Source organism: Natator depressus, chromosome 15 (genome assembly GCF_965152275.1).
Source record: "Natator depressus isolate rNatDep1 chromosome 15, rNatDep2.hap1, whole genome shotgun sequence".
Lineage (NCBI taxonomy): Eukaryota > Metazoa > Chordata > Testudines > Cheloniidae > Natator > Natator depressus.
Window position 1 is genome coordinate 25,187,984 of NC_134248.1, and position 27,828 is coordinate 25,215,811.

The 27,828-nt window shown below is 40.5% G+C and overlaps 1 protein-coding gene across 1 annotated transcript; it reads left to right on the forward strand.

Moving 5' to 3' along the window:
- Positions 1–639: 639 nt before the first annotated feature.
- On the forward strand, positions 640–27,732 carry VPS37B (VPS37B subunit of ESCRT-I). The gene is made up of 4 exons (XM_074972327.1): positions 640–816; positions 15,225–15,396; positions 16,924–17,006; positions 18,558–27,732. The coding sequence occupies exons 1-4, from the start codon at positions 712–714 to the stop codon at positions 19,059–19,061; spliced, it is 864 nt and encodes a 287-aa protein (XP_074828428.1). The 5' UTR covers positions 640–711; the 3' UTR covers positions 19,062–27,732.
- Positions 27,733–27,828: the final 96 nt, after the last annotated feature.

Here is a 27,828-nt window from a genome sequence, read left to right on the forward strand (position 1 = left end):
TTGCCTCTAAGCTGTGCGTGTGCGCACACACAGATCCTAAACCCCGCGCACACGGCAAAACACTGTGCACACAAAAATTTGCACAGAAGCACAAAAATTTGCATTGAAGAAATTTTTTGCGCACACGGCCTGTCAAAAATTAGAGGGAACATTGCCAGTGACCCATCCAGCTTGCCTCCTAGTGTCTCCCCTCAGCGACCCCAGCTCCCCTCCTCGTGTCTCCCCCTCAGTGACCCCTCCAGCTCCCCTCCTCATGTCTCCCGCTCAGTGAACCCCAGCTCCCCTCCTAGTGTCTCTCCGCAGTGACCCCTGCTCCCCTCCCAGTGACCCCCTGCTCCCCTCCTCCTGTCTCCCTCTCAGTGACCCCCCCAGCTCCCCTGCTAGTGTCTCCCCCTCAGTGACCCCTGCTCCCCTCCTCGTGTCTCTCCTAGTGACCCTTCCCAGTGACCCCCCCAGCTCCCCATCTAATATCTCCCCCTCATTGACCCCCAGCTCCCCTCCCAGCGTCTCCCCCTCATTGAGCCCCAGAGTCTCCCTTCCTCACCCCCGCGCGCGCCCTAACCGTCCCTCTCCTGCAGGGGGCGCTGCGGGTCCTGGGGCGTCACCCTCTACCCACCCGCACGGGGAGCAACCGCAGCGGCACTTCCGGTTTGGTGGCGGCTGCCGGAGCAGGGCCCGGGCGGAGCAGGCGGCGGCTGCGGCGCGGCCGGGATGGCGGTGGACACGCGGCTCCTGGAGGGTCTGACCCTGTGTCAGCTCAACGAGCTGCTGGAGGACGAGGAGCAGCTGCAGGGCATGGCCCTGGGGATGGACGAGGTGAGCGGGGCGCTGGGGCGACGGGCCTGGGGCAGTGGGCGCGAGCCGACGGGGGCTTTGTGAGGGGGCTGACACTCCGGGGGTGGGACGGGCGGAAGGGACGTGATGGTGGGGGGCGCGGGCCTGGTGGGGGGGCCCCCTCTTCGGGCAACTTCTCGTCCTGTCGCCAGGAAATCCCGCCTGTTGGGGGGCGTCTGCCCCGGGCCTCGCCGCAGCCGAGGGGAGATAGTGACACCCCCCCCCCCCGGACCGGCTCGGAGCTGCCTGAGCTCACTCTGGCTCCTGGCTGGTTTGGGGGGGCGGGGTAGGGGTAGGGTTAGGCCCCTCCACCAAGGAGAGTGATTGATGGGGCAGGTTAAAGAAACCTACTGTCCCCCCTCCCCGACCCAGGGATTGCGGGGTCCCACCTCCCCTTTGCATTTGGTGCTCTCCATTATAACTTGGTAAATGTGATGAGCTCCTGGGGTCACAGCTTCCAGTCTTGGGTGTAGCTCCCCGCCCCCCGCCATTTTCACTTAAAAGCAGGTGACCTTTTTCCTCTTTATTTGAGTTGCTGTGTCCCAACAGCGGATCAAATAAGGTACCTCTGGGTGTTGGCTCTTTTCTGTTCCATATCATATTCTCTTTTGTTTGTTGGTTGTCTACAAGGGAGTGTTTCTGCTCTGTTGTTCCTGGCTAGTACATAAAGCGCAAAGCCAGCCTAGGCTATGGGTTTGAAATGTGGAAAGTACTCAACAGATCACTGTACTCAACTATAGAGACACCACTGTAGCTGAGATTGTATCAGTCTTTCCATTAATACACCTCTTGTTTCCATGGTTTTTGTGCCTTGGGCATAAAAAAAATTGTGCTCTAGAATAAAACACGTTTATGCTCTTAGACTGAGAGCAACTGTTTTTTCAAGCTAACAGGAAAGAGAATTCCATGTGGCGCTGTGTGTATGCTGAATGCAGAAGAAAAAATTAATTGAGTTTTGGTGTTGCTTTTTACATATTTGTTTTGTTAGTGTATTAGATCCTTAGTAAATTTGGACTGGGTATACTCTTAAAATTAGTGTCTGTTAATTGTTAATATCTGTGTGAATACTGTATGCTGTAGTCTGATATAAGGCTAATTCAGTTTTACAAGATCACAGGTCCTCCCTCAAAATTTCACAGATGTTTCAATTATGTGCATAACATATGAGAGAGCCTCTTCGTACATAAAATTATTAAAGAAGCATAGATGTACCAGAGACCGTTGTGTTCCTCACTAGATTTAGGATAGTGCTGTTTTAAATGCAGTGTAAAGCCATGGGAGGAATGTTGGTGGCAGTTGGGAGATCTGCTTTAAAGAAAGCAACTTAAAGTTTTTCTTAGTTTATCTGCATGAACTCATATCCTTATGCACTTATCCTTATGCAATCATACGGGGCTGACACTGAGTCTTGTTATATCATTCTGTTAAGGAAGTAACACAAATTGAAACATGTTCAAAGATGAGTCTGAAATAACTACTGTAGTGCACCCTTTTGTGATTACCTGTTGCATTACATATTGCAAAATGCGAAATATGGAAATAAGTAGGTGATTTGGGGAGTGCCAGACATAAGTGAATTTCCTTTCTCCTGTAGGTTTGCCACTCTTTTTAATGTTAAAGAAACAGTATTTATTTGTTATCTTTATTGCTGTAATAACTAGGGTGTGCAGAGAACTTAGAGATTGTAATAGATCATATGAGAACATTGACAGTCTAATGAAATCCTATTACTAAATGTGAAGTGAATTCAACAGGGTTATTCTTCAGTCTGAGATAATGGGCCAGATTCTCAGATGGCATAAATTGGTGTTGCACCTTTCAGTGGAATCTGACAATCTATGCCAGTTGAGGATCCGGCCCATAGGGTGTGTAATTTTTTTCAGGATGTACAGGTCAAAACTGGATGTGTGTTGTGGGAGACTAGCATGAGATAAAAATGGTAGAAACCCTTTTCAGTCTGTAGAACTAGATGGTATTCTAAAGTTCATCCTATGGTTTTCCTCTTTAGTTGGCGAGAGAAACGTTTTAAATTGTAGAGTAAAGTTCCTCAGGCCTGAGGGAATATTTTGTGGTGTATGGAATGTGTGGCTAGGTTTGAAGGTATTCAGTGTTGGGCCAAAACACAACTATGTTACTGTCTACTATAGTATAGTCCTTTTTTTTATTGTGTGTATAGAGGCTTTACCAGAGTCCATTCAATTAAAAACATATTTGCCCAATTCTGGAGTGGTTAACTCTTACTAATGAGTGCTGTGAGATGTCCCTTCTCTGTTCTCAGCGCAGTCCTAAAAATGGTGAAATCACAAATTTTAATAATTTGGATTTAACTGTGTGCCAGCTATCACATTGTTTGTTTAAAGTTTTCTAATGTTCTGGTAAAATTTGTCTTCCTCCAGTTATTTCATTAAACTTTTTTGAGTATAATTGCATTTGCAATACAGGGTCCTGATCCAGCAATGTTGTGCACATGGGTGGACCCCTGTACCCATGAGGAGACCAGGTGGGATCCATTCATATACATCATGGTGCTGGGTTAAGCCCCAAGTCCCTACAAGGAATAATTTTAATTGAGCATGCTCATAAGTCATGCTTCCAGGAACATAATTTTGAGGTCACTTAGTTTTTTCACTGGCAAAACTGACTGGAGCTAATTATTCCACAATTGACAAATCCTTTGTTGTCCTTATTGTAAGAAGAACCCAGCTCATCATAGAACAATATTTTGCTCACAACAAGGAGAAAGATTTGGGAAGCCATTTGGATTTTTTTCTCAAAGCTAAAATTAACCAGCCTCTATATTAAAGGGAATGTGGCCGTGCTGTAATGTGGGCAGTGTAGACATACCCTTTGTAAGGTTGTTTTTGAAGCCTGTAGCACTTTTAACACTTGAACAGAGAACATCTTATCTGTTAGAATGAGGAAGGAAGCCAATTTTCTAACTGGGCTCCTAATCTGTTAAAGTTCTTCTGAATTTTATAAGCCTTTGGGTTTAATCTTTTAGTACATAAGAAATCTACAGTATTAATCTTCATGGAATAATAGTACTGTGTTTACATAAATCAGAGAATCTCAGTGTGACAGATTCTGAACTGAGTTGAGCAGCTAATGGCAGTATATGTGTGATCTGAGTACTAGAAGATCCAGAAACCTTCTCAGGTTCCATGTGAATATGGATTTTTCCCTTGGTACATGTGTTGGAACTATACATTAGTAACAGTGAACCATCATGATATTGAACTCTGCAGTTCTTTAAAATGTTACAAAATACAACTGGCAAAAGCATACACTGTCTATGCATTTAAATATGTAAAATCAAGAAGCCAAAAATGTAATTTCTTCATCATCCCCATGACTTCAAATACAGCAGTAAGCACAGGAAAGTTTTCAAGTGTAGTCTTTTTCTCAAAAGCTGCTTGAAAAGAACTGGCGATAAAACTCAAGCTTAAACCAAGTAAATAGATGCCCAGATCTCTTGGATCCCTAATCCTGTTTTACTTGTGGCACCTTAGAGACTAACAAATTTATTGCATGACATGCATCTGATGAAGTGAGCTGTAGCTCACGAAAGCGTATACTCAAATAAATTCGTTAGTCTCTAAGGTGCCACAAGTACTCCTTTTCTTTTTGCGGATACAAACTAACACGGCTGCTACTCTGAGACCTGTAATCCTGTTTTAAAACCACATTGTGTATGTGGTTATGTACTGATTGGCCAACATGAAACTTGGTTACAACGTTAGGAATTAATATGCCTACAACTACAGATTATTTTTTCTTAAGTGTCAAGTTAATAAATTGCCTACATCTAACAAGCACAAATTACTGTTTTGTGCTTTCTTCTGATGTAAAAATGTTTTCTTTATACCATAATTACTGCCCTGTATATTGTCATCTTTAATGTAATTATAGTTACCACAAGAAAATAAATAATTTAAACTTTATTAAAGGTCTTATTTTGAAAGGTGAATTACATGTTATCAAGAGGGCTGTCAAGCAATTAAAAAAAATAATCTCAATTAATCGTGTGATTAATTGCACTGTTAATAATAGAATACCATTTATTTAAATATTTTTGGATGTTTTCTTCTTTTTCAAATATACTGATTTCAGTTACAACACAGAATACAAAGGGTACAGTGTTCATTTTATATTTATTTTCTATTATAAATATTTGCACTGTGTGGCAAGGCACCTCCTTCGTCTCGCCAGACCAAGAACTTCCCCCTCTGGCAATGACGGGCCTGGGGTAAATCAGCCCAACCCCACTCTGGGCAGTGTTGGTCCCCCCCCACCCCCCCCAGCTGTATTTCCTGGGTAGGCCTACGGGCTGATCCTCCACCAGAAAAAAGCGGAATGGTCCCATACACGTACAAACAAAGGGTGATACCTTCCCCTGCCTCCTCAATGGGGCTGGGTGTCGCCCTGTAGCCTGTCCCGGGGTGTCAGTCCTTCCTTGAGCAGGTACTCAGGCTTGTCTGCTTCCCCTATGGGGAGGAGCATAGCCTCCCCTTCTGGAGAAGCTTACTTCCTTGCTGCCACTAGCCTGGTAGCAGCTTGTCTCTCTCTCTCCCTTCTGGTTTTAAAAGGTCTCAGGCAGCCCTTAACTGGGTCCAGGTGTTCCTAATTGACATGAGGTAACCCCTTCTCAGCTTATAGGGAAGAGGGCCTTTAACATTATAGGGCTAACATATCTGCCTTCCCACACACTCTTGCAGTCGTCCAGCCTGACTTTGTCACAATGATAAAAAAAGAGAGAGTATTTTTCTGTTCACCTAATACAAGTACTGTAGTGCAATCTCTTTATCATGAAAGTTGAACTTGCAAATGTAGAATTATGTACCAAAAAACTGCATTCAAAAATAAAACAATGTAAAATTTTAGAGCCTACAAGTCCACTTAGTCCTACTTCTTGTTCAGCCAATCGCTCAGACAAACAAGTTTGGTTACATTTGCAGGAGATAATGCTGCCCGCTTCTTGTTTACAATGTCACCTGAAAGTGAGAACAGGTATTCTCATGACACTGTTGTAGCTGGCATCGCAAGATTAATTTTTAAAATCGCAATTAATTTTTTTTTAGTTAATCGTGTGAGTTAATTGTGATTAATCAACAGCTCTAGTTATAAATACATATTTTATAAACCATCCAATTTTATAGTGTACATATAACTCACCAACACTGATGGACTCTCTTATAAAGGCTATTCTGTAAGAAGGCTGAACGCTTTCCTCCTCTGTTCTAGTTCTCTCTTTTACTGTTCCAGGATTGATCCATCCCTCCATGTTTGTTGAGCATCACTCTGATGGTTGACCTCTTGCATTGTTGCTGTACATTTTGTTCCTAATTTTAAAATATACATAGTATGTAAATCTGTTCCAATTCTCATAACTATATAATGTTTTTCCCCCCTGAAATTCATAAATTAATCTACCAACAAGCTCAAGCAAAGTGGATTAAAATGTCCACAAATACAATAATGGTTTCAGCTTCCGTTAATCTGTTTATCAGTTGCTAAGTAAAATAGTTTTTTCTTTTGTTCTGGGTTTTGTTTATAGAACTGCTAACAGGCAGTTTATAAATTTTCTCATTCAGTTATAGTGTACCCCAAAATGTGCTGGTTGCATCGCAGACAAATAAGATAGTGTACTTGCCCTGAAGACTTTGTACTGCTCTTCACTGTACTATCATCAGTGCAGTTGTGCCAGTGGAAGCACTAGTGAAGACTGGCAGCAGATATTTCTACCACTGTTGTCAGATCATTGAAACACTAGCTAGGAGGGAAGACTGGCGTGCCTCTGCACTTATTTATAGTCTGCTTTACGGTGCTCATTGCCATAATATTGTCTTACATATATTTTAACTCCTGCAACACTCCAATGAGGTAGTTATCCCCACTCTATGCATAAGGAATGATGGGTTTATGTAATTTGTTCTTGGTCACCCAGGAAGTCAGTGACAGAGCCAGGAATTGAGCCTGGGTCTCTTGAGTTCTAGTCCAGTGCCTTAACCAACAATGCCATCCTTCCGGTTCATATCTTCAGGCTGCTGTTACTGCTCTTTCAGCAGAACTTGGGCCTTAATATACCACCCTGAAAGACAGGAGGCAGAAGATCAGATGGCCTCACTGTTTTCTTCAACAGCTAATCTTTGCAATTTTGGAGAGAGAGCTATCAAAGTTTAAACTCAAATTGGTATATTTTGGGATAGTTCCATATACTATAAATAAATCAGTACTAAATCTAAATAAGATGTCAAAAACAACCCAGAGAAAATATATGCTAAATATCCACAATAACCTGATGATTTAGTTCTATAGGACAGGTACTGCCATTTATTATCTATTTCTACAGCACCTAGCCCAATAGGTTCCTGACCTGGTTGGCTCCGCAGTGCAGCAGCAGTGTAAATGTTAAATATTAAGAACTTGGACTGAATCAGCCAGACTCTGCTGTTGTAGGTTTTTGATCCATGCATCTCATCCCATCCTACGTATTTGAGTGAATGCTTGGATTCTGTGCTACATGATAGAGTTCATACACTACCACTGAAACAAAGTGAATAAATGTTGTAATGTGTAGAAGCTGAGGGAGACGGCTTCAGTCTGCCTTTCCCACAGGGCCCTAAAATCTAGTATATTCAATCTTTTGGAAGAAGGGTTTTGAGTGCACAAAAAGAGGGGGGTGTTGTAGCTTTAAATACAGTATGTGCAGAGTATAAAATCTGAGTCTGATGTTAAGGGAAAATGTGCCTCCTTCTATTAACTTAATCAACAAGTTTAATAAAAAAGCACTTCAGTGATGTATTTCAGTGCGTAAATTTAAGTTAACATTTTTCCTCCACCTGACAATGAATACATGACAAAGGGTTTTTGTTTAGCATGGACTCAGAGGAACATATTAATTTGTTGCTTTCAGTAGATTATCTAAAGCTAGACTCTCTGGAACTCCACTTAATAGATGTGAAAGTAGTGAGGGATACAAAATGAGGAGGAAAAACTATTGAGGAAAGTCCTCATCTTTTAGGTTCAAATTTGAAAAGTGAGAGTATTAATGGTTAGTCTTGCAGTATGCTGCACGTGCAGCATTTTAGAGCAAGTAAAACTATGATCATACCAGTTTCACTTTATGCCACAAGTCCTAAGTGTACTCATGCACTGAAACACTGGTATTATGAAAAGACAGAGGGTGCAGAACTGGTATTCGGTGCTGGTTCAATGGACTTCAGTTGGTAAAAATAAAGGAAACCTGCCAAAGTACCAACATGTATCTTAGAAATGTGGACTACCAACTTGTTCATAAGTACAAACTTTGCTCTGGCTTTTCTGAAATACTCCCTGTGTTTACACTAAAGAATTTTTGCAAAAATTTCCCTCTGGTAATAAAATGCCAGCAGCAGCTAGAGCTTTGTCTACACTAGATCTCCTACCAGTGATACCATCAGGTCTGGAGGTAGCAGAATGGGAGTTACTTTGCTAAATGTCTCCAGTGTAGACAGAACCTCCTTGCATCTAAGGTTAAGTATGTTGCAATGAAAATAATTTTCAAATAAGAAATTGTCACATTTGGGCAATTTTCTTTTACACAGTTTAATCTACATACCTATTTGATAAGCGTCTCTTGTTTTCTAACATACTTAAAACACAAGGAACTGTGTTGTGTATGTATAAACACTGCCTTTTAACCAAGTTTTAACCAATTTCAAGACACTAAAATTCCTTGACCATTTAAACAATTACGGTAAGAATATTTTACTAATCAAATATTAAAAATTTGCTGTCCTGCTTTAAGGAAGACTTAGCACTGTCTTAACATAGCTTCTTATTTTGGCTGTTTTCTTTTGTGTTTATACAATAGTGGTAAAAGAAAAGAGAGGACAAAAGGTGGGTGTATTAGGGTATGTGGGGTTGGGAAGGGAAGCCTGAAATTTACTGTGTGTGAGAGTTAAATCTAAAGCAGGTTAAGGGATGCAACTTGGAACATTTTTTTTTGAATTTATAATTCACTTAAAATAAGGATTTTTAATGGAAATGCTGACAGTGTATTTACTGTATTGCCTGCCAATGCAAGATTATAATTATGGTAGGATTTGCCAGACTTTGTGGCTAGTTGGGGTTAGTCTCATTCAGACCTTGCATTACAATAGGTATCTGGTTTGGAATTGTTCCCTTAGGAACACACATTCTAAAACTAAACTACACAGTAACTGACCACCATTGCGCCACACAAATGAGTCTTGGAGAATCTCTTATGTAAACCAATGTTTTTAAGTGTTGAACAAGCTTCTTTGGCAAGGCAGCAAAATCAGGGTTTTGCTCTCTTAAAAAATATATGCCTAGGTATGTGTGACTATGGTTTCAATTTCTTGCCGCATAGTCTTTTGCCTTTATAATTATATATATTTAGTTTCAGAATGACCCACTCAGCATTAAGCAATCCCTCTGTCATTAGGTCCCTCTTCTGATTAGCTCAGTATTGTTGCATTGAACATTCAGTGGGATCTGGTGAAAGCTCAAGTAGTTAAATTAGAAAGATGAGTTTAGATCCCTCCTCTAAGGCGACACTGTCTTGTTGCCAATTCTGACCAGTGCTCTGCATCTGTGTTTCAAATTGCATGTTGAAATTTTTATCTAACTTTCATTAAGGTACTCTACCAATCCCATGGGCAATTCTGCAATTGTTTTATGAGCTGCTGGTTTGTTTCATTTGGATTTAACTATTTGTCTGTACTTGGATTATGTACTTGAAAACTAATGCTTGTAGTTTGTGTTTTAATTTCCAGATTTGATCTCTTCTGAGCAAGTCTCAGAGGGAAGGCTCACATACAAGTAGCTGAAAAAAGCATTCCTCCCTGCTGGCTGGAAAGGGATCTGAGGGAGATTGCTTGAGACAGTTTTTGGTTTAGATTTCATATCTAGATTTACTAAGGCTTGGTCTTAGATGCAATCAGAAATGGAGTCCGCCACCTACATCAGAGTGCTGTTGTTGGAATATTTGACTGGTCAATTGACTGAATTGCCAAACTACTGTTACTTTAATTGGCTTGTGTGTCAGTTGTTGGGAATGGGGCAGGTTTTGAAATAGGGAATATTCCTTCATTACACAACAGTGGTAGGGCAGCCTGTGAGGCTCAGGTAATGAAATCATAGAATAGAGCTAGAAAAGACCTGTTAGGTTATCCAGTCTGTCATCTGCGTGTCAAAACCAGTTTGTTTCCTTTTGTACGTTTACCATAGTTTTGTCTAGTGTTAAACATGCCAAAGATGGAGCCTCTACTCCTTGAGAAACCGTTTCACATCTCCTCTCACTAAGAAGGTTTTCTTCCCTTCTAAGTTTTTTCCTTTTCCTAATTTTACACCCTTTATTACATTAAATAATCCCTTTTCCTCCTGGTGTTTACACTTCTCAGCTATTTGTAGATTTTTGTCTCCTTTATCCCACTGGGTGTTGCTTAAGTATGTTATATGTATTTAACAGCTCGACCAACCTGAGGAAGATCAGAGTCCACTCATAAATTGAGAATTATAGCCACCCTTACAGTTCTACAGTCCCTAGATTTGATTGTAAATTGGTGTGATGGGGAAAGCCTTTGTCTAATATTCCATTGGTGAGGTGAGGGAGAGAAGCATTTTAGATTTTTTTTTGGTCCCTGTATATACAATGTGCATCTCCTGTTTCTTCAGCAGATATCTAAGCTGCTAAAAGTTGTGCTGATGGTAGATGTGTTAATGGGAAGCTGGTGATGTATAAATTAGGTTGTTAACTATGAACAGGCATGGTTTTTTCAGTTCTATTCAAAACCCAGGGAAGGGCAAAGAGGGTGGAATGATGTTGAGCAAATGGAATCTGGCAAAATTGCGGGAGAGAACTTATTTTCAAGCTTTTAAGAATGACAAACCATTGCAGGAGTTTTTTTCAGTGCTTTAGGTGGCAAGATGAGGACGAACAAATGGGAGCAACCATGAAATATTAGACAGTCTTTATAGCATTGGATTTGGGTAGGAGTGATTTTTTTTTTTTTTTTTCCCCCTTCAGGGAATGGAGTGAATGAGGTTGAAAATATGTGGTTGGTTCTTGCTGCCCTTTATTCTGGGGAAAATCCTGTGAAAGTAAAACAAAATAGCAAATTCAGTTTGTCCTAAATTGAAAGAAATAACTTGAGTTTTGGATCCATATCACCGTTGACTTACTGGTGTGCTGAGTGGATGAGATGGGTCAGGTAGAGGAGTACAAAAAACAAAGGCAAAATAAAGCTCTTACTATACCTCAAGTACTAAGGATGATATGCATTTTAAATATAGCATTAGTCTGTGTTTGAAGTTGGCAGATTAAAGCATTACACACAATTCAGAACCTTTCAAAAGGTAACAATTACTTCTGAAGATATTGTTGACACTGCCCTTAGTACTTTGCAAATAAACATTATTTTTATTTTGATGCAGTCTGAGCACAGGACTGGAAACTAGGAACACTTGGCTTCTGATCCTCGCTCCCTCTGTGGCATGGAACAGGTCACTTGAACTCCCAGCTTTCCCGTCTCAGAAATAGGGAATTTCATACATACATACCAACTTCAGAGATGTTTCTGAGGATTCATTAACATATAGACAATGCTTTGAAGATAGAAAGTGGTATATAAATGCAAAGTACTGTGAGCCAGATTCTTCCATCCTTTCTAATGTTTAGTAGTATTGTACTCCACAAGCGTCCTTACTGAATTAAATGGGATACATCTTAATTAAGGTACTACTATCCGTGAATAATATTGGTATAATCTGTATTTTTAATGATAAAAGGTGGTTTTGGTCTTGGTGCTGGGCATGACATGTTCTTAGTAGTCATTGGCATTCTGTACTGGAAGGAGTCCTTTGGCCTGACTGTTAAAAGTATCTGTCTATCTCTGTATAACATGACTGCACAAAATACTACATGTAGGTGTGTCTACAGCACCTTACAAAACATTGGCATTGTATTTGTTGGTCTTGAAAGATTTAGTCCCTCTACCAATTTAATCAAAAATACCAAGTTTTAATCTGCATGCACACTGGCATATTGGAGAATTAAATGTTAAACTAGGAAATGGGCAGACGTTGGCATAGAGTCTATACAAAAGGCAGATGAGAGGAAGGAAGCAGCAGCTAAAATAAACAGATGGGGGTGGACAAGGCGGAAATATTAAGGAGTAAAACTGATAACACAGGGAGGGTTAGGGAGAGAACAATAAACAAAATGGAAAAACTTGCATAATTAAAAAACAAAAAACAAATAATTCATTAATAAGATCACTCTGGGGACAGTGAATTACAATTGAATTTAATTCAAGGAGAAGGGAAACCAGAAGTCATGTATGCAGAGAGATTTTTTGGCAGTTTTGACTTAACCAAACATTTTAGGAACGCAGACACTAATGGGGGCTAATATATTTAGACCTTTTAGGCAACAGAAGTGGAAGTTGTAATTTGATTATTAAATCTATCTTTATTGGGTACGCAAAGAGAGGTTTAATGCTCAGCTTGTTGATCTCTGTGTGTTGCAACTGATCAATTCCAGAATTTCAGGGAGTATTCCAGGCATCAGTGGCCAGAACCCTATTGATCTGGGGGAAAGGGGATAAGGGAGGACACTTGCAGCCCCTGGCATCTGGTTAACAAAGGCCGCCACTTCAATCACTTCTATAGTTGTCCATGGATCTACGAATCGCTTAATGGCAGCCATTAACATGTTCCAGCATCGCAATACCCCCATCTTAGCTCTGCCTGTTCTACCAATATAGTTTTAAAATGTTGACACCCTGAAAGAAAGGAAAAATATGGGGGAATGGGACACAGAGAGCTCCTGATATAGAGGAGAGTGAGGCCCTTGCATGGGCGGGGGAGGGGGTAATGGGAACACATGGAGCCCTTGGCATGGATGAAAGGGGAGTACACAAAACCCCTAGTGGGAGGAGATAAGACAGTAGTTTGGAGGAAGGTAGACATGGGGAACACAGAGCCCCTGGCATGTGGCAAAAGAATGAATGGGGGCCAAGGGGTTGAGGGAATGAGCTCCTGGCATGGTGGGGGAATGGAGAATGGGGAGAGACAGAGCCCCTGTGATCTGGTGGAGTGAATGAGGGGAGACGGAGCCCCTGACATGGGGAGGGGACAGCTGGGTTACACAGATCCCGTGGTATGAGGGAGGGGGAGTGAAGGCTGCAGGGGGTCTGAAACTGAAGGGATAGGAGAGTGGCACACAGGTCACTTGTCGGGTGGGGAGAATGGAGAGAGGCAAGGAGCTCCTGGTGTTTGCGGTGCGCTCACACTTAGCCTATAGAAGTAACAAAGTGTGCAGCTCTCTAGTATAAAGCTGATTGGAGATTTTTGAGGGAGGAATTAATCATTGTTGGTTTGAATTTAATCAAGGAGCACATTGATAGTGTGGAGAGTCACCTAGAGCATTGATTAGTCAACAAAGTGCAGTGTGGTGAATCTGCTACTGCTCTTCTCCTCATGCTGTGGAGCGACTAGCTCACAGTTCTGTGGCAGTTGGAGGAGGGGTCACAGAGGCAGGCCCTAGGAGAAGCATAATGCTGAAAGCTGTTGAGCAGACGTAGGCTGATAGAGCCTTAGCCCTGAATTGCCTACAGTGTTTGCGTGAGGCGTGATGCACCTTGAGGCATGTTACCAGGGATCATTTCACAAGGGACACTGGTGTACCACTGCACTCCCAAATTTACCACGGAAGCAAAATCTTCCTATCAAAAGGCACAAGAGGATGAAGAAATAAATAAAATTTCTTGTGAGACTAAATAGTGTGGGAGGGTAGACACTGTGTTAGTCCAGCAGGCAAAGAACACAAACTACTGAAAGTTGTAAAGATCTTTCATTGGATTAAATAATAAAGGCAAGCTTCAGAGAATCAGTCCCCCTAGCAGGCCATGGGGAAATAGTACCATGGTGTTGATTCAGACTGAACAGCTGAAATAAAATCTCTTACATTTTTCCCCTTTGATGTCTAAATCTTGTTTTGAAGTCTAAATTGAAATCCTGCCAAGGCAGCCTTTCCCACAATGCTCTGCTTTCCCAAAGTCTCATGAAGACTTTCTTGAAAAATTACTGTTTTTGGACAAACTTGGAATATCTCCTACAGTGGTCTTTGTTTCTTGCTTTTTGAGAACTGGCCATTCATTCTTTGAGAACAGTGTCATTCAAACTAGGATGTGTCAACTGGAAGGATTAAACTGGGGGGAGGAGAGGGGGGATGTCTTTTGCATCATTTCCACTTTGTGCCAGAGACAACTATTTCATAAGCTTTCTGCTTATGTGTGAAGGAAATGAAAGCAAAATCAAAGAAATGAGTCTTTAATTTCATTCTGAAAGTGATAGATTCCACTCTTATTTCCTGTGGTAGAGATTTCCATAGTTGAGGTGCAGTTCCTTTTGACAGGTTTGAGAGTAGCAGCTGTGTTAGTCTGTATTCGCAAAAAGAAAAGGAGTACTTGTGGCACCTTAGAGACTAACAAATTTATTTGAGCATAAGCTTTCGTGAGCTACAGCTCACTTCATCGGATGCATTCAGTGGAAAATACAGTGGGGAGATTTATATACATAGAGAACATGAAACAATGGGTGTTACCATACACACTGTAATGAGAGTGATCACTTACTGCTGGAAATGGCCCACTTTGATTATCACTACAAAAAGACACACACACACACACTCTCTCTCTCTCCCCCCCCCCCCCCCCCCCCCCGCTGGCAATAGCTCACCTTAAGTGATCACTCTGGTTACAGTGTGTATGGTAACACCCATTGTTTCATGTTCTCTATGTATATAAATCTCCCCACTGTATTTTCCACTGAATGCATCCGATGAAGTGAGCTGTAGCTCATGGAAGCTTTTGCTCAAATAAATTTGTTAGTCTCTAAGGTGCCACAAGTACTCCAGTTCCTTTTAAGTTTGTCTCCAGCGTTCATGTGCCTCTCCCAGAATAGTCCTTTCTATTGTAGGCATTTCTAATATGCTCCTTGCCATATACATCTTACCTGTGTCTTCTAGAGCTGCTTTGTAACTTTTTTTTATCATAAGGCTAAAGCACAGTTTTTTGAAACGGATTTTCATACTAGACTGGACAGAACACAGAAGATATGGTAGGAAACAAATCTACAATGGTTGGAATAAGGGATGTACAAGATGACCGAATAGGTCTTTCCCATCTTTAGTTTTTTGGCTTACTATGCATTGTCCAAAAATATCAGCATGTGTTTTAGGATCTGATTCAGTGGTGATGAGGATGACTCAGTTTGGATTTTGCTGCTCCGTCGAATTTATAGAAGTCTTGTGTTGTGTGCATATATATCAATATTTATCTAATATATCATTGTCCCATTATACCTTACACATCTTTCTTTTGCAGGCCCAAAATGTTCAGCTTAGCAAGGAAATGACTCTTGCCAGCAACCGTAGTCTGGCTGAGGGCAACCTTTTGTACCAACCAAAATTGGACACTCTGAAAGCAAGTTTGACCCAAAAATATCAGGAGCTGCAGGTTCTTTTTGAAGCCTATCAGATCAAGAAAACCAAGCTAGGTATAACATGTTCTTGTGGTTATATGTCTCCTATTTTCCTGTACTTTTCTCTATTATTCTAAAATATGGATAGATATACTCTTTTCTGATGCATGTCCCTAATTCTTAGCTGTGTGCGTATAGAGTATCTGTATGTGTAAAAGAACTGAAGTGTCAAAATAGTAATGTTTGGATTATAGATCATTCTATATTATTATTTATTATTTGTGCACTGGACCCTCACTAGAACGCGCGTCTATATAGTGCAAATTCACATATAATGCGGTCGCGGCCATGGATCCCAATTTAATTACTTTAATTGCATTTCATTTTAACGTGGTCCCGCACATGGATCCCAAATCCCACGTTCTAGTGAGGGTCTGGTGTACTACCATAGCACCTAGGAGCCCTAGTCATAGATCTGGACTTCATTGTGTTAGGCACTCTACAAGCACAGAACAAAAAAAATCATCCTTGCCCCTGACGAGCTCACAGTCGATAGTAGATCTGGAAAATACCACTGTTCTCAGAGATGATTAATAAGGCTGCGAGTTTGTCACAGAATTCACGGATTCCCTCTATGACTTCTTCAGTGGCCTGTGTGCCTGGCTCAGCAGCAGCTCACACAGCCCCTGTGCCAGTCGTACCAGCCACTGCTGGGGCAGTCTTGGGCCACCACCTGCTCCACTCTCCCCCCAACAGCAACAGAGTTTGGGTGTGGGAGGGGGCAGGGGGTTGGGGCACGGGACGGGGTGAGGCAGGCTCTGGGTGGCACTTACCTGGAGGGCTCCCTAGAAGAGGTGACACCCCTGTTGCTCAGCTGCTAGGCGGAGGAGTGGCCAGGTAGCTATGTTTACTGCCCCCACCTGCAGATACTGCCCCCACAGCTCCCATTGGCCACAGTTCCCAGCCAGTGGAAGCTGCAAAACCAGCACTCTGGGTGGAGGCAGTGCGCAGAGCTCGTGACCTGTCCGTGACTTTTACTAAACGTACCTGTGACTAAAACATAGCCTTAATTATTAAGTACATATTCTGCCACCTAGTAAAAAGAACTAAAGAGACGAGCATGTATTATTGGAACACGCATTCCTTTCTATGATTAAAAGAACATACATATATCTAACTACTGTTGATCTTTTGTCTGAATATGATCAAATTTCACTTGATGTTTAAAAAAAACACAATTTTTTTTCCTGAAATTGTCCAACCAATGACAATTCAGACTGACTGAATATAATATTGCATTTAATATATTCTTGTGTCATACTTCGTTATGAAGCATTTTATCTTAACACATTTACCAACTTAAGTTCATTTGATTTTTTTTCAGTTTACTGTAGTGAGTAATTTTTAAATGAAATTCTCAGAAAACACATTAAAATTTTCTACTTAGAATCCTCCTGTCTGGAGTAGAACAAAGAATAAATAATCAAATAGTATGTTTGGCCTTTAAAAGAAGTCTTATACTTACCGGAAGTGTATAATTTCAGTCAGAAATTATCGCTTGTAGCAGCTGTTCCATTAACTATTCTTTTCATATTATTACAGATAAACAATCCAGCAATGCTTCCCTGGAGACACTATTAGCACTACTTCAAACAGAGGGGGCTAAGATTGAAGAAGACACTGAGGTAACGGCAGTACATATGTAGTGCAAATAAGAGATTCTGCTACTCATCTCAGTTACACAAGGCTTCGAACAGACACAGTTGTAACATACTATTAAATAAAGATATCATAGATCTAAGGGATTTTCAAAGAATAGGGCCCAAACCATCACTTCAGACTTTTGCAAGTTGAGTTCACTGGGAATTATTTTGTCTGAGTAAGGATTGCAAGCTTACTTTAAAGATTTTTAACATAAATACTATAATTCTTCTCTAGCTTGCATGTGAAAAGCATGCTCAGGCCATAGGCACATAGCTACGGGCCTTGGGGGTGTGTGTGAAAAATTCACACCCCTGAGTTCCGTAGCTATGTCAACCTAATCCCTGGTGTAGATGCAGATAGGTGAACAGAAAAATCCTTCTGTTGACTTAGCTACCATCACTCAGGGAGGTGGTGTTCCTACAGCGACGGGAAAACCCCTTCCATCACTATAGGCTGTCTGTGCTATGGGGTTACGCTGGCATAGGTAAGGTGCCGTAGCTGTGTTGCTATGGTCCCCATAGTGTAGATGTGCCCTCAGGTTGTTTTCAACCTAATAGCATATCTGTATAGAACTCTTTAAATAAACATCCAGGTGTAATGTTGTTTGCCAGGTGCATGTATTAATCTAACACAAAATGTCAGTCGCTCTTGGAGTCTGGGCGAGATGAAAAACAGAGGTGAGCCATTCTGTCTTGCTCAAACTGAAAATGTAATATCAGTAATGAAGATACAGAATGCGCAGTGTTCTAGGGTAGGAAGAAAGCCGCCTCAGCAGCAATGGAATATTCCATTACGATTCTTCCATATCGGTCTAGTCTCTGGTCACCCCTCACTGTGCTCAAGTTTTTAGAGGCATTGATGTGGTTGGCTCTATTTGTGAATTGCGTGTGGGACATTGGCTTGTTTTTACTACATTGCTTGTTAAGGGTAATAACCAAACCTTTTAAAACTGACTTGTAATCTCAAAAAGTCATTTTCAGGGCAAATGATAATTGGTTATATTGAAATGTATTGTCGCCTGTCTTGATTAAAGTAGCATTTACCAAAGCCTCACTTTGTCCAAGCAGTGCGAATGAGTAGACTAAAAACATGGCTTAATACTGATCTCTGACTCTCTACCGATGCTGGAACCAGTTCTTGCTTGCAGGGTTCTAAGTGGTTTTCTGGTCAGTGTTGGCAGTGCTAAATCATAAAATGACAGGTTTGGCCAGCCATCTGGAAGACTGTTGAATGTGATTCATACATGTTTCCAGAGGTCAGGGAAACACGAGAGCCCTGCTAAGCAAGAGCTAGGTTTAAATGTTTCTTGCTACCATGACTTGGGTACAAAATGATAGCTGAACAGAGATGAACTCAAATACATCTGAGAAATAATTGAGAAAAACATTGCTTGGAATTGTAAAGTATACCGTCTTCCATGTCTAAGCTGGAACAAATGACAGGAAAGGAGACACAATGCTGTTAGGATATAAGCTATTTCTGGTTCCTTCAGAACATATTACTTTCTAACAGGGTTATTCAATGTTTGACAGAATATGGCAGAAAAGTTTCTTGATGGTGAAGTATCCCTGGATTCATTCATTGATGAATACCAGAGCAAACGTAAACTGGCTCACTTACGACGTGTAAAAATCGAGAAACTCCAGGAGATGGTGCTGAAGGGACAGAGACTTCCACAGGTTCAGCAGCAGCCTCAGCCAAAAGCACCTGAGACAACACCAGCACCTCAAACTTCCTACTCTTCAGATGCAAACACTCCTCCCGCAGTTTTGCCCCGGCGAATACCACCCCCACCTCCTCCATCAGTCCCAGCAGGACGCCTCCCCACTCCATTTACTGCAGCAATGGATTCAGGACCAGCTTTTCCTTATCCAGGAGCTCCATACCCTCCCCTTCCCCCACGAGTGGGAGTTCAATCTGCAGGTCAAATGCCACAGCCAGGATACCCATCTCAGTTTGTATCACAGTACCCTCCAGCACTGCCCCAAAGACCACCACCTCGTCTTCCACCACATCCTGGCTTTATCCTACAGTGAATACATCAGTACGCCTAACTCATGTATTGGTGCTTAAATTTTTGTTCTTTATCTCTCCCTCCCAGGGACTTAATATAGGCAATGGAAAACCTCTGTGCTTTGCACAATGGAACACAAAGTTTGGGCTGCAACATGGGGTTGTGAAATTGCACTCAGTAAATGTAATCCTTCTCTTTTCTGTTTCCTAAAATCAGTGACTGTGTAAACTGTTTTTTTGTAGGAAGGTGGTGGGGCTGAATTTTGTAACTCTGGCAAGTTGTGAAACAACACAGTGGATTTGTTTGCATTCTAAGTATAGACTCAATACTCCAGTGATGGTAAATGATTTTAAGGAAAATAGCATACTTGTCCGATGTGGTATTGTGTTCTCATTGCGACTGGATTTTAAGCATGGTTAATTGTGAGCTATTTATATCTCAGAAGAATTTTCTGTGCTGTCAGTTCTGGTATTTGGATGGTAACCATTGTATCTAAATGCTAAGCATAAAGCTGCAGTGGAAATGACCTGCATTCTTTGAAATAAACCCAAGGCTCCACATTGGTGGCTGGGTTCACTAACTTTGTTCTCAGAGCCTGGTAATCAGAAAATGTTCAGTAGCTTATTTTGAAAACCATTAATTCTTAAAATATTTTTAACTCCTAAATTTATTGTTGCTTTGGGTTTTTCACAATAAATATGCACACCTTTCACTTCTGTACATTGTTAATTTCCTGAAAGTCCTGGTCTTTTGAAATAAGTAACCGAATATCTTTTTCTATTAGGTGATTGATCCTGGAAGCCATGTAAAGAAAGCTATTCGTAGTGCCAATTCAAATTTTTGTACAAACTGCACCGGCCGCACCCTCTTGAACCTAGTCTCACCAGCCTCCTTCTGTTTTCCCCACTTTCCTGCCTTGCCTGTTAGGGTAGCTGCTTACTTTTTGCTTAATTTGTTCTTCCCATGCCATGGGGTTGAGAAGCAATTTTTTTTACACAAGTGTAACTTTTGATGTTGTCTTGTGATTTTAGGAGCCAGAGTGCTAGGTCTAAATTTGTCTTAATCCAGCACTGGGCAGTCATCTCATTTGGTGCCCATTCAAAGTCCACAAACACATATTTTCAACCTCTCTGCGCTCTCTTATTTAGAGGCACTCCTTGCCACTAGACATCATCATCTTCTGTCCTGCAGTGTTTGAAATTCTTTTTAATCTGAAATGTACAATTAACCTTCCCTCCAATAGTCAAAACACTCTAGGATGGCTGTTTGCATCTTGCTTAATTTGTCCTCCCATTCCCATGCCATTTGGGGGCAGAAGGGGGATCTCTACACAAGTTTAGCTTTCAATGTCATTGTGTGACTCCTGGAAGGCTCCAGTGCCTTTTTTCTGATAAAGGTCAAAACCAGATTATTTGACCCCCCCCCCCCTTTCTGTGTAAACCCTCTGACTCCCAATTAGTTATTTCCCCCTGAAGTTTGGTAGTTGCTAATAATAAATAATCTCATAACAGGAAACCCTTTGGTCTGAAAATAGGACTACATGGCTAACTCTCCCATTTGAAGATCAGAGACTGCAGATTGGTACCTGAATAGCTCCCCCTACATAAATCTGGAAAGAGGGGGAATTTTGTAAGCCTAGCAAGTTGTGAAACAATGTGCAGTGGATTTGGTTGCATAAGTATGGTCTCTCTGTAATCAAGTGGTTGTACATGATTTTTTAAAGTGTCTTTTCTTGGTATTGTGTTCCCATTGAGGCTTCATATATGCATGATTAATTGTGAACTGTTAGTCTTTCAAAATAAGTTCTGTGCTACCAGTGCTAGGATCTGGATAGTAACCATTCATTCTGAATGCTGAGCATAAAGCTGCTATAGAAATAATAAAGCCAGGTCTAGAGCTACAAGATTGATAGATGGGTACAAAAACTCTAAACAGACACTCACAGATTAGATTTGCTAAAGCTTTGTAAAAATAACCAGGTAGATTTTGTGCTTATCAATTGCCAACTTATTTTCTGAGTTAAAGAATTCCTCAGAAATGACGGTGGGGATGAGATAAGGGTATTTTGAACTTTACACTGCATTTTATATACCTAACTCTTTTTCGAATGGTATAGCCCATTATTGGTATTACTGAGAAATAGTCCAAAATATTTTTTATTACTTGTTAAATTTGTCTGGTTTTAGTACCTTTAGTGATAACAGGATCATTCAGGGATACTTTGTTTAAAAAAACCCCCACTGTATTGTGCAAACTAAATACAGATTAATTTGATGCAATTATCTGAAAACAATGCATTATCACATATGCATGTCTCTGATGTGCCTTAGAATCACTACTTGTGATTGTAATATTCTTACTAGACTATTAGCCTATCTTTCAAATCAATGGCCACTGCTTAACCCTTTTGATGTAGGGACACTTTCTTTTATGAAAGATTTTTTTACCAGTACTTTAGACTAAGACAGTATCTGCTATTTGTTTGCTTAATTGCTCTCAGTGGATGAGTAGTTTGGTTTTTAGGCACTGTCACAATGACTGACTGTTTCCGTTGTTATAAGAGTCTCAAAACTGAACTCCAGATGTTCATGGAAAATGCTTGGCCATCAATGAGTATTGGTGTATGCGCAAACTGGTTTCTAGTCACTTATGTGCTTGCTTGATGGCAGTGTTTGGTGGGTGGAGGAAGAAGAGAGCTTTGGAAAGCTTTTTGAGTCTTATTTTCAGAAACACAAATTACACCACGCTAATCTGGCTGGGTAGGGTGAGAGATGCAGGGGCTATTTCACGCCTACCACTAGCTGACACTGTTTCGAACTACACCTGTTAGAGGTAAAGAGTAGACTGTGCTATAGAAAGGATGTTTAGAACCATATAAATCTGTACTGTGTATACTGAAAGTGTTGTTAAAATGCTGTTGGCAAGTTGGCTCCTATATAAGGGGATAGCTCCATTCTCTTGCCAAAATGTTCTTTAATATACAGTGTGGTTTGATTTGAAATGTGTGCTACAAATGGCAAATACTTCCTAAAAAGAATCAGAGTTAAGGAAACATTTTTATAACATAAAAGTGGACTTGGAGCTCAAATGGCGAGGTGTAACATGGTTTTAGAATGCAGGTAGCATTTTAAATGCCCATTTTGAATGGTTTTTGCATCTGCTAACCTTTTGTATGCAACTTTTAAATGATGACTTTATTCACTTTACCTGCACTGGGTAATTAGTGTTGAATAGTAATAATTTAAGAACACTTTCGCTGCCCTGGAAAGCCATCTCCAAGGGGACCAACCAAACAGTTGTTTAGAAAGGTTGTACTGGCAACCCCTGTGATACAAATAGAGTCACTGTTTAGAGTAATCTTACATCATGTGACTCCAGGAGGCAGGATACTGAGCCCAAGCCTATGTCTTAATCCAGTCCTTGGTAGCTATATCATTTGGTGCCCAGTTAAAGCACCACAACCTCATATTCACAATCCCTTCTGAACCTTCCCGCTCCAAACTGGATCAATGATATCGAAGCAGAGTCCAAAATGTGTCTGTCTCGCGCTCTCTCTCTCTCTCTCTTGTCTGGGGGTTTCTGTGTTCAGTCCCTCATCTCCCAGTGTCCTGAAGCTTCTGTAATCTCTCTTTGGCTGGAATGATTCATGAGCTGTCTTCTTCTAAAGGTGATAATAGAACTTTTTAGAATAATAGAATATAGAACATAAAATAATAATTTTCTCTATCCAAACCATGATTTTTCAATAGGCTGTTTTCCTCCTAACACTTGGTAGTTGCTAGCAATTACTAGGAAATCTTATCAGGAAATCCTTTGGTCTAAAAATAGGACTTTTGGCTAGCTCTCCCCCTAGGAGTTCAGAGGCAGCAGATTGGTCAAAGTTCTTGGCACCTGAACCGTCCCTTAGATAAACCCTGAAAGCACTAATAGAGGGGTCATTTTAAAAGCCTAGCAGGTTGTGAAACAATGTGCAGTAGTTTTGTTTGCACAATAAGTATGGTGTCTCTGTAATCTAGTGGTGGTACATGATTTTAATAAACTAGCATATTTGTTTGTCTTAGTATTATGTTCCCATTGCAGCCTGATTTAAGCATGGACAATTGTAAACTACTTGTCTCAAAATAATGTTCTATACCATCTGTGCTGGTATTTGATGTGTGGTAACTGTATTTGAATGGTAAGCATAAATCTGCAATGGAAGTGTGCATTGCTTGAAAAACTAACCCCAAGTCTAGGCCACAGTGTTGGTGGTTGTGTACAGTAAATTTGCTCTTAGAATCAGAGGTGCACAAACTCTAAACGGACACACTTGCATTAAGAAAAGGAGTACTTGTGGCACCTTAGACTAACAAATTTATCTGAGCATAAGTTTTCTTGAGCTACAGCTCACTTCATCAGATGCATTCTTTTGCGACTACAGACTAACACGGCTGCTACTCTGAACTCTTGCATTAGATTTTCTGAAGTTTTAGAAAAAGCAACCAGGTAGATTTTACGCTTATCAAGTGCCAACTTACAGAAGAGCTCTTAAGTTTCTTTCCTTTGGTTTCAGTTTCCTGCTACATAACCTGGCTAGGAAGATAGAGCTTGCACATCCTAGATACTAAACTCTTGAAGACTGACTGTGTGGAGAAAAACCTACACATTGCTCCTGTTTTCATGCAGAAAAACTTTACACTGAACGTAGTTAAGACAATTTAAATATGGAGAAATAAGACTACCAAGTCTACTTAGGCACCTGAGCCATAGGAAGGGCAGAAGAGATACCTGGGGATACGCCCCCAAAATATCTGCCACTTTAAAAGCAGTATTAAGCAGAAACTCGAGCACAAGTAGACTGATCACCCGCTATGGTTAAGAAATCTTTTCTCTATAATATTGTTCCGTTAGCTGCATCTTGGGTGTGCAAGGATTAGGGACAGGATTTGAACACACTTCCCCCTGTGTTGCAGGAAACTGGCAATGTTGAAAGCTGGGAATATAAAAGGCTTTCTTACTGTGCCTTTAAATGATGTGGCCTGTGGGGGAAAACAGAATCAAGAAGTTGCAGTTCCTGAGCATTGATTTTCTAGGAAGTTGGGACAATGGCTGCGTTTGAAGACTGTTCATATGTAACTTCTAAAGAAGTCTGTTAAAAGCATTTACTCTGAGATCCAAATAGGCCATCCAGGAAGTTGTCAAATGTTTGGTAAGCTGAAAGCGATATTTATTCTGCATGGGCAAATGTTTCTTATGTAGATTATTGTCCAAATGGTGGTAACCTTTAGCCTTTCAGTATGGTGAAAAATGCCTTATGTTAACTCCTGGAGGTGGGGGGGAGACAAATTGGTTGCCTAACTCAGGCTTGTCTTAAATATAAAACAAAGGTGTAATATCATTAAAACTGAGATCAACATGTCATTGGCATACTGGCAACCCTGCGGATATTATAGAGCTTCTGTTTCCAGCTAGGAGTTGTGATCTATCATGAATGTTCACAGTCGTGAGAAGTTTGTGTGTATGCACTGTTCAGCTTTCCATATCCTTTTTCACCAGAAATTATTATAGATTCACCACTTTTGGTACTAGATGATCAATTCTTTTGGCCTATGTAAAGAAAACTGCTAGTATCAATTTAAAGTTCAAAACACCTCCCACCCCAATCTCAGTTTTCTCCCACACTTGCTGTGCAGGGGCGGACTGTGTGTTTGCTTAATTTGTCTAAGTATGTGGGTTAGAATGTATTTTTACATGACTTTGGAAGCTTGTATTTCATTGTGGTGATTCAAGAAACTGGAGCCAAGGTCACAAGCCTACATTTTTAATCCACCGCTGGGCAGCCTAGCTCATGTTCTAAACTCCCTTTGACCCCAGATCTCTCACCAGTGCAGCCTAAAACAATGACACCCACGAAAATGCAAGGCCCAAAATCTTTTCCATCTCTCATCTAGAGGCACCGGTCTTTAAACTACCATCTCCCACTGTTTAGAAGTGGTGGAAATAATTTTCCATCAGGAATGGTCCAGGGACTTCTTTCCCTTAAAGGTCAATATAAAATATTTTTTCTCTACACAAACCATAACTCATCTCGTTATGTCTCCCCTAGAATTTGGTAGTTGCTACATGCTAACATTAGCATAATAGCTTCTAGTCTGGAAGGAAGGCTGTTGGGCTAACTCTGCTCCTAGAAGATCAAAGGCATCTGAACAGCTCCCTGAAAGCCTGGAAAGTGATGAGAAGGGACTTGGTAAGCCTAGCAAGTTATGAAACAATGTGTGGTGAACATGTTTGCAAGTATGGTGTCTCAGTACTCTTGCTGATGGTAAATGATTTAAAATAGAATAGCATACTCTTTTCTTGGTATTGTGTTCCCATTATGGCTCGCTTTAAGCATGGTTAATTGTGAACTACTAGTGTTTCAAAATAATTTTTTTGGTGATGCCATTTGGATGTTAATTGTAGTATCTGAATGCAAAGCACAAAGCTGCAGTGAAAATGAGCTAGGCCACAAGAGGTTGTGTACAGGGAGTTTAGGGGGTTTGTGTGGTAAATATGTCCCTAATCAGATTCTGAAAAGGATAGTAAAATCAACCAGGTAGATTGCACACTTAGCAAGTGCCAATTTATTTTGAGCTAAGAAAAGTTCAGTCATGGAGGGGATAAGAAGGTGTGGTCTGAATTTTGTACTGAATACTATCTACCTACCTTCATGGGGGGAGTGGTATTGCCCAACTATTTCTAGTAAGAAATAGTCCAAGTAAAATACAAGTAAAAATTTCTATTAAGAATAGTCCAAAATATTTTTACTTGTTAAATTTTCCTCTTTTTAAAGTAATTTGTATAACGATGACAGGACCATTCAGGGATACTTTGTGTAAAAAAAACAAACCTGTACTGTGCAAATTAAGTACAAATTAAGCTGATGCAATTAGCTGTCTGAAAACAATGCGTTATCACATATGTATGTGGCTGATGTGCCTTAAAAATCACTATTTGCAATTGGGCCAGTAAGACTATGAACATACCTTTCAAACCAGTGGCCATTGCTTAACTCCTTTGATTAAGGGCTCTAAAAGGCATCCTTATTTATAAAAGATTTTTCAGCTAGTACTCTAGAAGATTAAAGGGTGGTATCTGCTATTTGTATGCTTAATTGCCCTCAATAGATGATGGATTTGATTTTTTTTTAAAAATACACTGTCAAGGAATCTTGTATTAAGTCAGTTGTAACAATCTTGTAACTGAACTCTAGCTGTTCATGGAAAATGTTCTTTCATAAAGTGTGTGTGTTCAGACTGGTTTGTGGTTACTAATATGCTTGACAGTTAGCAGTGTTTGAGGGGGGAGGAGGAAGAGAGCTTTGGAAGGTTGAATCCTGCTTTCAGAAACCCAGTTGACACCATATTAATCTGTCTAGGTGGGATGAGAGATGCAGGTGATATTTCAGGCCTATCCCCATGTGACAGCTCCCAACTATTTTTGTTAAAAAACGAGTAGTTTGTTGTAGATAGGCTGTTTAGAACTATACTAATCTGTACTCTTTATAATGAAAGAGAGATTAAAATACCATTGGCCAGTAGGATCCTATATAAAGGGACGGCTCAATTCACTTGCCAAAATGTTCTTTAATATACAGTGTGGTGTGATTTTTTTGCTACAAATGGCAAATACTTCCTAAAAATAATCTAAGTTAAGGAAATGTCTTTATAACATAGAGTGGGCACTGAGCTTAAATTGAGAGGTGTAACTTGATTTTAGAATGTAGGTAGCATTTAAAATGCCCGTTTTGGATGGTCTTTACTTCTGCTGACATTTGTATGAAACTTTGTAAACAGTGACCTTGTTCACTTTACCTGTACTGTGTAGTTAGGGTTTTAAAAAAAGATTATAAAAGTACTACAGCAATGAAGATGGACGTGCCATGTTTGTCCATAGGGTTCTTTAAAAATCTCATTTGTATACATTATCGTAGTTCTATAAACATTCAGCTAAATGAGCTGTGGATAGACAAATGGTGATGAGTTGTTAGTGGTTATAGTTCTGCGTTAGCCAAAGTGTTTATTCCTTGGAGGTACTTCCATCATGGAACTCACTGTGTTAATTGGCTTTGCTCTTCCTATGAATAAATCACTAGCACTGTTTGTACATATGCTGGAAACTTCAATGAAACTGAAGAACTACCTTCCCCTTTTTGTGCATAGTGTGACAAGTCCACTACGTATTATTTCTCAGACCTTAAAGGATGAAATTCAGGATGGAGTGAAACTGAAGAAAGCTAAGAGGTATTGGACTTACCTGACATAGTGCTGAGAACCCTATAATTATGACTAATCTGTCAACACTACTTAGCATATTAAAATAATAAACTGGTATGTAAATATCTCCCCCTCCATGCGCACTTTAATGTAGAGGTTAGGAAGGATGTAAATCTTCCAGGCGGGGTGGAGGGAACTCAGTATAGCTTGATGCATTAGACATGTTACTTGCTTTGTCAAATGACACACAAGATTAACACCAAAACCCCTATTTCAAAATCTGTATGCATTTCATACAGGGAAATCAGACCGGGGCAGCTGGAAATCAGAAGAGTCTCTAAGCAGGTTTGAACTCTCACTACGCTTACAGTGGTATTTGTTTCTAATGTAACATAATACTATAAAGGTTTTTATTTGTGCTGTATAAGAATGGAATTGTTAGTGGTTAAGAGACCACTAGTACATTTCAATAAATGATAAACCAAATTCCTTTGGTGTTTACTTTTTCTTTGGAGTTGGCGATCTGTAATTAACAGTTACAAGAGTACATTCAGT

What these genes read in the sequence shown, in the direction of transcription:
- VPS37B (XM_074972327.1), top strand. Translation starts at nt 712, where the DNA reads ATGGCGGTGGACACGCGGCTCCTGGAGGGTCTGACCCTGTGTCAGCTC. An exon ending in TGGCCCTGGGGATGGACGAG is followed by an intron (nt 817 to 15,224) that starts GTGAGCGGGGCG and finishes TTTCTTTTGCAG; the next exon opens with GCCCAAAATGTTCAGCTTAG. An exon ending in AGATTGAAGAAGACACTGAG is followed by an intron (nt 17,007 to 18,557) that starts GTAACGGCAGTA and finishes AATGTTTGACAG; the next exon opens with AATATGGCAGAAAAGTTTCT.